This window comes from Meles meles, chromosome 13 (genome assembly GCF_922984935.1).
Source record: "Meles meles chromosome 13, mMelMel3.1 paternal haplotype, whole genome shotgun sequence".
Taxonomy (NCBI): Eukaryota; Metazoa; Chordata; class Mammalia; order Carnivora; family Mustelidae; genus Meles; species Meles meles.
In genome coordinates this window covers 34,265,616-34,277,985 of record NC_060078.1, presented here as the reverse complement: position 1 = coordinate 34,277,985, position 12,370 = coordinate 34,265,616, and the positions used below count along the sequence as shown (strand labels likewise).

General features: G+C 52.8%; 1 protein-coding gene across 33 annotated transcripts in view; it reads left to right on the top strand.

Moving 5' to 3' along the window:
• Positions 1–12,370, top strand: part of CAMK2G (calcium/calmodulin dependent protein kinase II gamma) — a 53,631-nt gene that overhangs the window by 1,881 nt on the left and 39,380 nt on the right. For all 33 annotated transcript variants that reach the window (XM_046026469.1, XM_046026497.1, XM_046026496.1 and 30 more), the window contains exon 3: positions 10,694–10,753. In XM_046026469.1, the coding sequence (XP_045882425.1) occupies positions 10,694–10,753 (60 nt within the window). The remainder of the gene's footprint in view (positions 1–10,693; positions 10,754–12,370) is intronic.

Sequence of the window (12,370 nt, the reverse complement as noted above, 5' to 3'; positions counted from 1 at the left end):
GAAGGCTCCAGGGAGTTTGGTTTTTAAGGGAGGCAGAGATACGGGGAATGGTGGTAGCATGGAATGGAGAGCCTTTAATTTGGAGTCTCTGTGTTGGGGGCAGTAGGCAGCCCCTCCAGACCTGTTCTTGTCCCCGTGCCCCAGGGGTGACTTAGGTTGGAAATGCAGTAAGTGAACAGCTCTGACAAATCCAGCCTCCCCCTGCCCACCAGGCGGCAGAACAGACTCCCAAGGGAAGGCAATCTGTAAACATCAGGGGAGGCTGCTACTGGCGAGGGCTTCTCGGGAACAAATCCTGCCAGATGAACTTGATTGCTTTTTTGATCAAATTACAAAGTTGGTGGTGCAACAGCAGATGCAGCCTGTCCTGGGTGGAGGGTGATGCTTCATGGTCTGGAAATCTCAGTGGCCTGGTCGGGGTGGGAGCAGCATTGCCTCCAGGTCCAAGGATTGTGAAGGCCCAGGCATTGGCGCTGATTTGGGAGATCCTCCCAGGTACCTGAGGCCAAGAGGGTGAGGCCCTGTCTTTCACACCTCGCACCTACACTCCTTGAACCTTCTATTGGGTGCTTGCCAGACTCGCCTCATCTGATAGGTATAGACCCAGCAGTGTGTGTGTGAAAAGGTCTGGGGAGTACAGAGGTATGTGGACGGGTTGTCATTAAGAGCTGCGGGGTGCAGCAGGGGACAAAGGTTTTTAGACACAGAGAAAGGAGTTAGTATGGGGCAACAGGATGCCATACATATATTAGGAGCCAGGACCGATGCCCTGGGGAAGGTGAGGGCTGTGGCTTATAGTGACCCAGGCGACTCCGGGGTAAGAGATGTAGTTGACGTCCCTAAGCATCAGAGAAGCTATTAAATTCCTCGGAGATGACAGTGGGCTCCTGTCATATGTCCAGTTGTTCTGGGACCTGTTTAGCAAGGCTGCGTCTGCCTCCTGGCTGAGAGGGCTTCTCTTCATTCCCCACAAACAGGGCTTGTCTTGCCGTCCCCCTCCCAGCCTCCATCTCTTGCTGTTCCTCTACACTGGCTATAAAGTTGACTTATTTGTTTGTTTGCTTTCTCTCTGGGTACCTTGAGTCGGAGGCGACGGTTGCCATAGAGATGTGTGGGCAGTCAGATGCCCTCCTCTCCCGGGGTAGGGGGATGACACAGTGGGCTGGGCTCCTTGGCAGACATCCTGTGGCCAAGGGTGTAGGGCGCAGGCGGGGACGGCAGCTCAAGAGTGGACGCCTCCCTGTGCCTACACAGCCGAGCCCTGGTGCAGCAGAAGTGGGGCTGGTGTCTGGTGTCTGCAGTTAATGACACAGTGCTTCGTGTTCCTCATTTCACCAGTGTCCCCTGACCCAGGGGTGCGGGAGGGAGAAACACCGGGAGCCGCACTCTGGATTGCGAGGCTCACTGTCGTGGTGACTTTGTGGAGCTGCCTGCCCTCGGTTCTCATTCTGTCCTCCTTCCCTACCCACCTGAGCTTCCCTGACCTGTGTCATCCTGTCCTATTCCCTTCCTCACCTCCTTTCAACCTTGTCTTGTCTTTTCCAACTGACAGCTTTCTTTCCCTGCCCAAACTGGATGAGGTTTGATTTCTCTTTGATTTTTTTTTTTTTTGGTCCCTCAAGGAAAAGATTCTTGTATAAGATCATATGCTTCAGACATCAACTCCCCCTCTCTCAAGATGCTTATGCCAAAACTGGGGCTCTGTCGTGTGGCTTGCGTACCAGGTTAACCTAGGGACAGAGGCCTGGTCCTGGCTGACGGGCACAGATGCCAACAAGACAGGTCAGGAATCTGTCAGTGCCAGTACAGTTTGGAGGTAGGAGAGTGGGAGGGTGTTGTCTTGGAGATGGAGGGACCAAGCCGGGGGCTGTGCTGTAGGTGTGGGCCCAGGGGATGTGAGCTCCTGGAGAGTTGGGCCAGGGTGCCCACTAGGCTGCCCACGGGGTTAGGGAGTGAAGGCCCATGGCTTCCCTGCAGCCTCTCAGTTTACGCTGTATATTTTATAAAGGTGCAGCAGCTGGGGCTGGGTTTCACTCTTCGTTGTCTGTCTGTCTAGGGCTCCGCAGGTGTTGGATTTCTGTGTCTGGGAACATGGTGGTCCCACCAGTCATCCTTGGGGGTCTGAAGGGGCTTGTTCTGTTTGCTGAGTCTTTCTGCCTTTTTTCTTTCTTGTTTGTGATTTTCTGTGCTGCGAATCGAAAGGAAAGAAAAGGGTATCAAGCTGCATCTCCTTGGCATCCGTGGCAAAGTGCTCAGGAGGCATGGGGAGACATCACCAGGTTTTACCGGGGAGTTTGGATCTGGGTGGGAATCCTTCTTTGGCTCCGTTGTTTCTTGTCGATGTGGCCTCAGAGGCCCACGTTTGTAGCTGTGTTATAAGGTAGGGAGTTCATGTGGCTGGGCATCGAGCACCATTTCTGTCTGCAGGCCTGTCTATGTAAAGTCACTGAAAGTCATATAACGTCACTCCCTCTGCTTGGAACAGTGATAGGTGTGGAGCTGGGCCTCTTAAGGGAGCCCGCGGTTCCAAGCTTAGCTCTCCACTAGGCTGAAGGAGGCATTTAAAATAGGCTTGGATGCAGGAGCTAGTGGGCCAGGTGATGGCAATGATAAGTCGTTATTTTAAGATTTAAGAGCATCCCCCCAAGGAGCCTGAGCCCTTATGTCTTTTTTTATTTTTAAATCTTCAGATTCCCTTCTTATCTTTATTCATATGCATATAGATTTTCACCTCGTGGAGCATAACATTTTATATCCTGCTCTCTTGCTTACATCCAAAGCGTTTCCCCATATTGCTATAGTTGAAGGGCAAATGGTCCTTTCTTCTTCCGTAGCTTAGGGTTTATCTTTGGAACAGTTAGCATCATAAGGAACCTCTGTATTTGGACCATTTATCTGGAGTCCAGTTGCTGTACTACTGTGGATACTTGGCCTTACTAAGAGGTGCTACCAGAAACAGTATTTTGAAATCTGTTATAGCACTTGCTGTGTTTATTTATTTAATCTGTATATGCCATGTGAAGAAGTTTCTGTAGAGGCTAAGTGTAAGCAAAAGCTTTCCTCTTCCTGAGGACTGGGGAGGTAAAGGGTTGGGACCGTATCTGTTTCTTTACCTTGGTGTGGCCAGTGCCCAGCAAAGTACCTAACACATACCTAGCTTATACATGTCGAATGAATGGATTCAGAGGACTATGTAACTAGTCATGGTTACTTCTTGGCTTTGGCTCTCATGAAACTCAGAGCCAAGTTTTAGGAACCCTTATACCCTGGTGCTGGCTTGGGTTCCCCCTTTCTGATCCACGGAACCTGGCATAGGCCTGACATGGCTGTTGGATAGGACACATGAGGTTAAAGACCTGTGCTTGGGGCATATATGGCAGGTGGGAGACATAGCAACACAGTGTAGCTTATGATTCTTTCCTCCCTGTCAGTAATGACCTTATAGGGCAATGTTGGGACTTCCTCTCAGCAGCAATTTTCAATTTTAGTGTGCATAAGGATCACCTGGGTACTGGTTAAAAAATACAGATTCTTGGGTTCTATCCACAGGGGCCTGGGGTTGGACCCCAGAATCTATAGTTTAAACAAGGGCCCTAGTGAATTTCATACACAGGGTCCCCCAGCGACGCTTTAGGAAATGCCGCCTGAAATCAGCAAACGCACCACCAGTCGCTCTTGTCATGTTCTCTGAGATTTCCCAGACAAAACTTGGCCCAGCCTTCTCCAGGTGGCATCTCTGCCAGTATGTGGCCATCTGTGCCCATGGGTTTTTCTGAGATTAGGGGCCTTCTTCTGAGCCCCCAGACTGGGGTGTCAGCCTGTGTCCAAGGCTGTAGCAGGCTGAGTGGCTAAGGTTGTGGCATGTTGGCCACCAGAAGGGCAAAGGCTGTCCCTTTCTGGGTCCAGCTGGCCCTGGGGACTGAAATCAGATCCCCCTGGGTGGTGCCAGCTGTAAGTCCCCACCCCCTTAGTGTTGGCCTGAGTAGCCCCCATGACATTTGTGTCCCCTGTGGTATCTCCAAGTGAGACTTTCCTGTTAAGGATCCGGGTGAAGCGAGGGGAGGCTGGGAGGGGAGGGTGAAGCAGCAGTGCAGGGCTGGGGTGGCGGGGGGGGGGGTGGGGGAGGGAAGAGCAATCCGTGCAGCGCTGGAACGCCGGGACTCTGCTACTTGAGGAAGCATTTAAGGAGGCTGAATGCAAAACTGTGCTTTCCTCCTGAGGATAACAGGCCAGTCAGTTTCTGTTGACAGAGAAATGGGCATCCTGTATATAAATGACTGAGTTTCCACTGACTTATCCCCCTAAGAGGATGAGAAAGCAGCCTGAAGGACCCTTCTCTGTGCCAAAGGCTTCTGCTGGGTTCGTCTTGTCATTCAGTCACGCTGTGAGCGATGTGACTTAGTTCGTACAACACTGGCCTGTCACCCTGCCATTCCACCCACCTTCCCAGAGCAACTTTGGGTGCTGGCCTCATGGAGTGGGGATGGCGGTTGGAAGGTGGCCCCATCCTTGCTCTCTCCTGGCTGTTTACCCTGGTCTCTTGTCAGAAGCTGTGCTCTAAGCTTTGAGGCTCTGCTGAAACCCTAGAGGTGAGTGGCTGACCCCATTCTCTGCTGAGGCTGGAGACAGGGAAGGGGAGGAGTGGGTAGGACAGGCTCCTGCCCCCCAGCTCTGTGCTTGCTCTCTGGACAGCCTTGGCAGGCCAGCAGGGCCCTGATCCCATGGGTGCCAAAAGGGTGATGACAGGAAGAGATGGGCCTTTGCACCTCTTGAGTGCCTCTCGGCAGAGGCCTTTTGTCATCTGCCTGTAGCCAGGATCTGCCCCAGGGCCAGTGGGGGAAACCAAGGCACAAAAGATTGGTCTGTTTACTTTGAGCTGTAGGTATGCCAGTGATTTTGCCAGGGCTCAGACCCCGGAATCCTCCCGCAGTATGGTCTTCACCTACCCCATGGCTCCTCCCTTGAAAACACAGATTCTGGGCATTTTGTTCCTGTGATACATGCTGCTCTCTCATCCCCACACCTCCAGCTAGGCCCAGAGAGCTAAAGCCTGGTGGAGCAAATCCTCTCTTTTGCTGGCTGAGGCCCCACTCTCATCTGTACCCACCTCTCTGGGTATAGACCCCTCTGTGGTGGGGGTATTTCCAGCCACTCCCCCTACCCCCCAACACCATCTCTACTTCCTGGGTCCTATCAGCAACAGCAGCAGCAGCTTCCCATCTGCTCCCCTCTTTTCTCCTCCCTCTTTCCCCTCCCCCCCGCTTGCTGCTGCCCTGGGAGGAGCTATTTTTAGGGGCTGCTTCCTGGGATGTTTTACTTGGGGCTGGTTACCATGAAGGAAATGTCACCAAAACAGTGGGCAAAGGCTGCAGGCACCCAGATCCCTGCCGTGGGCATGGAGAACCAAGCTGCTGACCCTGTTCTGGCCTGGAGAGAACCCAGAGTGTCCAGAGGCAGAACGCTGCCTTCTTGGAGCTTGCAAGTGACCCCACAGGGATTTTCTCCATCCAGGCTGGTTTGGGAGACTTTCACTGTGGGGCACTTCTTAGTGCCTCTCTCCTCTCCCTTCTTAGTTAAAGCTTCTCTTCAGAGACAGAGGCCACAGTGGGGCTTGAGTCTCTGTGTCACCTGGTGAGAGTTGCTTGAGTGAGGACTGAGGAGAAAGGGAGGATGCCAGCTTCAGAGACAGAGCCTTGGGGGTTCATGCGAGCTCGTTTTGGGCCCCATACCACTGACCTCACAGCACACAGCGGCTGGTCCCGGGTCTGTGAGTGTGAAGGAATTCCGGGGTCACGTGGACATGATGGGTGGACTTTGCTCTTAATTGGAGACTCTTTGCACCTTTGGAGTGAGACTCAAAGAGGAAGGGATGTGGCATTGCAGTGTCAGGGTGAGGTCAATGGGATGGTGGCCTGGGATTCCCACTGGTCCGTGCCCAAGGCCAGGGGCTGTTTATAAGCAGCTGGAAATGTGGACTACAACACCAAATCCCTGTGATGCCCTTGTTCCTTCTCCTGAGAGTGAGGCCCCGGAGGCCAAACGGAGGCCTCTGCCACTTGGCAAGGAGGAGGAGGGCACTCAGGAGGGCAGCAAGAGGAGATGCTCCACGTGGAGCATCTGAAATTGGGCTGTAGGAAGCTGTAGGAATCTTCTCATCATTCATCGGGACCGCAGGCACAGACCCTTGCAATACCCTTTGAAAAGTCAAGGTGTCATTGGGATTGGAACTTGGGGAGGGTCCTCATAGCCAGCATAGGGCTGTGTGTTCTTTCCCATCACAGAGGGTGCTGTGTTTAGGTGGCAGAAGGCTCTTAAGTGAAGCTAGTGCTGGCATTTGTGGTTTTAGAGAAATGTCACTAAAACTGTCATGTCCCTGCAGGGCCTTGGAGATCAACGGCCAGCCTTCCCTGGCCCCCTGTCCTGTTGGGGGGAAGGCAAGTACATCTGGAGTAGGCTTCTGGTTTGGATTTAGGGGAGAGGTCGTTCTAGAACCCTGCCTCCCCTTTGCCACATGCCATCTCCTCACTGCTTCCTCATCTGCCTCCCTTGGTACCGATTACCTGGTCACTCCTTGCCGCTCTTCCTGTGATGGGTACTTGGCCTGGACCAAGGCTCAAAGTGCTGGGGCCAAAGGCAGGAGAGGCAAGGCCTCCAGGGATGCTTGTTTCTTGGGCCTGGCTCTACGCCGGGTGGGCTGTTGGGGAAGGCCTGAGCAGGTCCCTGATAACGGCCACTTCTGCTTTCTGCTCCTGTTGCTACCTCTGCTGTTGAGGGGGAAAACCTTGCAGAGAGATGTGGTTGGAGCTTGCCTGAAGGTCGGCAGGGGTGGGTCTCTCCATGGCAGTAGCACACAGGCGGGCAGGAAGTGGCCCTGTGCAAAAGCGGGAAGTGGCTCTTGTCAAACAGGAAAGGGGGGCTGGGCCACGTGAGGGGGCGGGGAATAGCCCAGCTGAAAGGTGGGTGGGAAGAGGATCAGCCTGGGAAGGCCTAGAAAGAGCGAGCTCTGGGGTTTGTGGAAAGAGGGGTGTCTTGAGGGAGAAGGCCATCTTTGGGGCAAAAGCACCAGCTGGTGTGTTATCCCCTCAGGATGCCCAGACAAGCCCTGGCGTGGCCACTGTGGACTGACTCAGTTCAGTGGCTTCACCCTTTTTGGGCCTGTGATGCTGTGCTTTAGCTGGGACAGCCCTTGCCATTGGGAAAGATACTCTACAAACCATATTTGTTCCTGAAATACCACTCTGCTGCTGGGGAGAAGCCCTCTGCTTTTTTTCCCAGACGGCCCAGTCCTGGAGGGGACTCCAGGACAGGAGGTATGTGGGGGAAAGGGGCTGGAGACGACAGCAGGGAGCCTGGGGCGCAGTGTAAGGACGCGAGGAGAGGATGGGAGGCAGAAACCACATGGCCTGTTGACCGGAGCTTCTGGAAGACAGGATGCCACAGCCACCAAGCGTGAGGCTGAGGAAGAGGGATCCTGCAGGCAGTGGCACTTCTAAGCTGTCCTCTCTCGAGAAGCCCCCGTTGCTAACCTTTCCCCAAGGTGGGCCCCAACCAAAACAAGCAGGAATATCTCCACACTCGGGATGGCTGCAGCGAGCCAAGGCAGAAGGCTCTGCTGGTGTGCTGGGGACTCTGGCCGCCCAGGCTGCGGGAGGCTCGGTCCGACTCGCTGTGTGTCTCTGGCAATAGCCACGGCTCAGATTCTCCCTGGGTGCCAGGCACTGCACTGAGCATTTACCCAATTACCGCATTTAATCTGCAGAGAACACCGCCTCCGTTTTCAAAGCGAGGAAACTCTTTCCCAAGATACGTGCCTGGCTCCTTTTGTCACCTCCTTCAGGCCCCAATCAAACGTCATTTCCTTGCTGAAGCTTTCCGTGACCGTCCTATTTAAATGTGTGCCATTCCTCTTCCCTGCTTTATTTTCCCACATTGCACTTGCCACATTTCATGTCCCATCCCCTTCTTCTCGTCTGTCCCTCCCCCAACCCAGCCCTGCTGGAATATCACCCCCATGAAGGCAGGGATTTTTGTCTTGTTTTGTTCAGTGCTGTAGCCATAGCATTTAGAACAGTGTTTTTTTTTTTTTTTTTTTTTTGAAAGAATGAAGAAGGGTCAGATGGATTTAATAACTCACCTGTCATAGGCCTGCTCAGACTCACCCTGGGGCTGTCTGACTCCAAAACTGTGTGTTCATGGATGGAGTACAGCTAAGGACCCGCGCCAAGACCAGCCTGGGATTCAGAGAAGAAATGGGGACTCGGCTCCTTGGAGACAGGGTTGAAATAAGTGGCTGACAAGGACCCTCTGGGCACCGGGCAGCTCCTTCGAGGAGCTGGAAGTATGAGCCTGTGTCTCTCCTCTCCTGGCTCTGAGTCACTGGTGAAGCCAGAGCACCCTTATTTTTAGTGCTGTTGCTCTTGTGGGCCTGCAACCATTAGCCAGTAAGAGACTTAAGGGAGGAGATAAACATTAATCTTCCGGGCCTTCCCCTCAGCAGCCACCTCCGCATTGCAAGATACTGTTCTGCACCTGCCTGGGCAGCTAAGCCCAAGAGTTTTGGGTCAGAGGGCGGTGAGGTGAGTGGTCAGAGGGTGGAAGCTTTGGGGCTCCCTAGCTTGGTACTTCCATCCTGGGTCCAGGAGCTGGGAGAAAGGTGGGTAACTTGACATCTTCCCAGCCAGATCTGGAAGAAGCAAAACCTCTGCCACTGGGCAGGGTTAGCCCTACTTCCTCAACCCCAGGGTCTGAAGATCCCCAGGAATGATGGATCCCAGGTGGTGTGGGAATGTGGGGTCTACCCGTGGTTCTCTGGCTGCATCCTGGTTGGTGGTAATGCCAAACCTGAGGATGGAAAGGAGGGCCTGACCCAGATCTTTGGGCAGCTGGGACGGATTAGCTGGGCAGCAGGAACTAATCTCTGCCTGTCCCCACCTCCTTCTTCCACAAAGCAGAGCTGTTGCTAGAGGGAAAGTTTAGTACAAAACTGGGGGTGATTGGTGAAACAACAAGTATGAATTCCTTTTGGTCTATTCCCTGCGTTATCTCAGACTGCATTATTTTGCCAGGCCTGGGTTTGAATCCCAGTTCTTGCTGTTTCCCTCTGTAGGACCTCACACAAGTTATTTAACTTCTGTGGGCTTCAGTTTTCTTATCTGTGAAATGGTGACCGCCATGGCACCTACTTGGTAGGATGGTTGTGGGGGTCATGGGGAGCTCTGCAGAGGCTCTTTGCTGTTGAGCTGGAGGTAGGGTGGAAAGAACCCCTACCACGGGAGGCTGGAAGTGCCTGGCAGGTGTGGCTATGAAGGCACTTGCCTAGACCTAGAGAAATGCCTCCCAAAGCCCAGAGTCATTACCAGTTGCTCTCATTCTGTCCTGTCATCCTAGCACAGTGATGGAGAAAGGGCTCCAGGCTCAGACTGCCTACATCCACTGCCTGGGACCTTGGGTGGGTTACTTCAACTTGTTAAGCCTCAGTTTCCTCATTTGCCATATAATGGAGGTCATCAGATCCTTTGCTTCACAGGGTCTCGGTGAGGATGATCAAGTAAGATCACCCATGTGTCTTCCTGGCATGTAGTGAATCCTCAGTAGACGACGCTTGTTAGTACGATTGGTGTTATTGATAGACCGATACAAAGCCCCTGTTGTGGCAAGACCTCTAGGAAGCAGCACTCAGAAAGGTCCCACCCTTTGAAGAGCTTGTGACCAAAAGATACTGGACATACTCTATGATGTGACAATTCGAAGACATGCTGTGGCGGATGGGGGGATGCTCAGAGAGAGGAGAGGTCACACCTGCCGGCAGGAACAGGGAAGACTTTGTCAAGGAGGGGATTGTTGGGCAGGATTCCAACAGGTCAGAGAGGAAGGGCTGCTAGGCCGTGCTGCTTTGAGGAGTAGCGTCCTCTCTTTCTGCTTGCTGGAGCTCTGCCTTCCTGTGGAAGGAATTGACCAAGGCAGCTTGTTTGCACTGGGGGATTCCTGGATTCTGGTCCTTTCACCGGAACAGAGTAACCCCAGTGCCTGAATGCCAAGAGGCGAGCGCCCACAGCAGGCTGTGGCCAGCAGGATCCTGGGGAGAAGCAGGATGACTGTAAAGTGGGCATCATAATAGCACCAGCCTCGTAGAGTGGTGATGAGAATAAATTAAAAGATGTTTCTCCCTGATATAGAAGTAAGCTCTCGAGAAATGTTAGCTCTGCTTATCATTTTGTCAAATCATTATCATCCTCATCATTATCTTGGTTGTCAGCATCATTGTGTTTCAGGGATACTCTGAAGACCAAATCAGAGGATAATTTGCACAATTCCTAGCATAGTGCCTGGTCATGTAGTGGGTGCTCAGTAAAATTTGGTTATTAGTATCACCTCTATCAAGAAAGAGATTCAGGACGCCCTGGCCCAGTGAAATCCCTGCTGTAGTGAAAAGAGTACTGGAGTTATAGTGGAAGACCTGGATTCAGGTTCTGACTCTGCCTCTCACTAACTTGAGGGACTTTCCTAGAGCATTTCCTCATTTGAAAAAAGTCATAATACCTGTCTCTGAGATTGCTGTGACTTGCTCCATTAATTTGGCAAATTAGTAAAAAGTGCATAGTTGGTGCCCAATAATTGAAGGACTATGAGTAGCCAGGTGGCCACAAACAGAACAGATGGCTGATGGCTTTTGTCTTCTCTCTTCTGCTTTTAGATCACCAGAAACTAGAACGTGAGGCCCGGATATGCCGACTTTTGAAACATCCAAACATTGGTAAGCACCTTCACTTGGGGTATTTCTTGGGCATCTGGTAGAGGGGAGGGAGAACAGAGATCCACTGCTTTGATGTCTGAAACCAGTTCTGACCCTGGACCTTTGCCTGGTATAACTTTTTTTTGTCTAAGTGGGAGAGTAGTTGTGTCTTGCTCAGAATTCTGGAGCCTTCTGCTCTAGACACCTGAGGGTCTCCATTCGTCCAGTGCCATTCAGGATGGGAGGTGCTGGAATAGGTTTTTTCCTCTTCTCCTTCCGTCTTTGGGCTGAGGTCCAGGGTCCACAGCGTGTGAGGCTCCGGGCTAGTAGCCTGCCAGCATCTCTCACCAGGGGCCTTCCACAGCCATCATAAAAGGGTCCGGATTTTGTTTCTGGACTTGAAAGAGTTTTGTTCCTGTTACGGTGTCGTGCACACTCTGGGGGTTTCCATGGTGCTCCCGTTTGTATTCCCCAGAGCCAGGAAAGCAAGCTGCCCACCCGCCTGGCTTCTCTGGAGAAGGGATGGCAGGAGCCACTCTCATGGGGAAGGAGAAAAAATTAAGAGGATTTCTCCCTGCTCCCACCCTGACTTGGGGGACAAGAGCACATTGTTGGTTGTTCTAAAGCCTGAGGAGGTTTGCCTGCCACAACCCACTCCGGCTCAGTTTTACATTGTTCAGCTGAAATAGTCTTTGCCAAAAGTGTTGGCCCTGATTTGGTGCTTCTTGCAGTGGGGACCGGGCTGGCTGCAGTGTCTGAGCAGAAACCCCAGTCTTGACTTGAGGCAGGGCAGGGAGCATCTCCTAGGTTTCTCCCTGAAAGCCCTGAGTCATCACAAAGGACAACACGTGTTCCTTGCTCCTCAGGCATGGCCTAAATATCGGGGCTCCCACAGTGCCCCGGAGGCTGCCTGCTTTGGTCTCCCAGACCTCAGGCTGGGAAGCTTAACATGAGCTCTTACGTGGGAGGCCTGAGGTTGTACTCTAGACCAAGGGGAGAGGAGCAGCTCTGAGGTACCAGAATGCCAACCATGCAGGGCTTTACAGATCGCAGGTAGCAGCTTGGATTATACCCGAAGCAGACTGGCATAGCCAGGGCTCAGCTCTGCTGGTGCGGTGTGTCCCACTGAGCCAACACCGCTCAGCCGACGGAGCCCGGGATGAAAGCTACTGGAGCTCCCTGGGTGAGCTCCAAAGTCAGACGCTCACCTGCAAACAGCACGGTGGGGACCAACGTGTCACCCTGGGTAGGAGAGAGACAATGAGAGGAACGCCTAGAGCAGCAGTCGCAAATTTGGGTGTGTTTTGTTTGGCCGGCTCAGCGGTCTAAAAATATTTTATTATTTGCCAGTATTTAAAAATGAGATTTCGCGTTTTGGGGACAAAAATTCTGTTTCCCAGTCTTGCGAATCAGACATCGGGGCTCTGCTGAGCCTGCCTCTATGTGCAGCCATAATCGGCTCAGGCTGGGCAGCGGCTGTGCCTGTAGTCTGCCGGCCAACCGTCCTTTGCTAACTCCCCATTAACTCACGTTTGCACTACCTACCTGGAGGCTTTTGAGCTTGTGACCTCTAACCTGGAAGCTTCAGAACAGGAAGAAAGAACATATGGGTAACCAGAGGCATCTCTAGAAGGATTG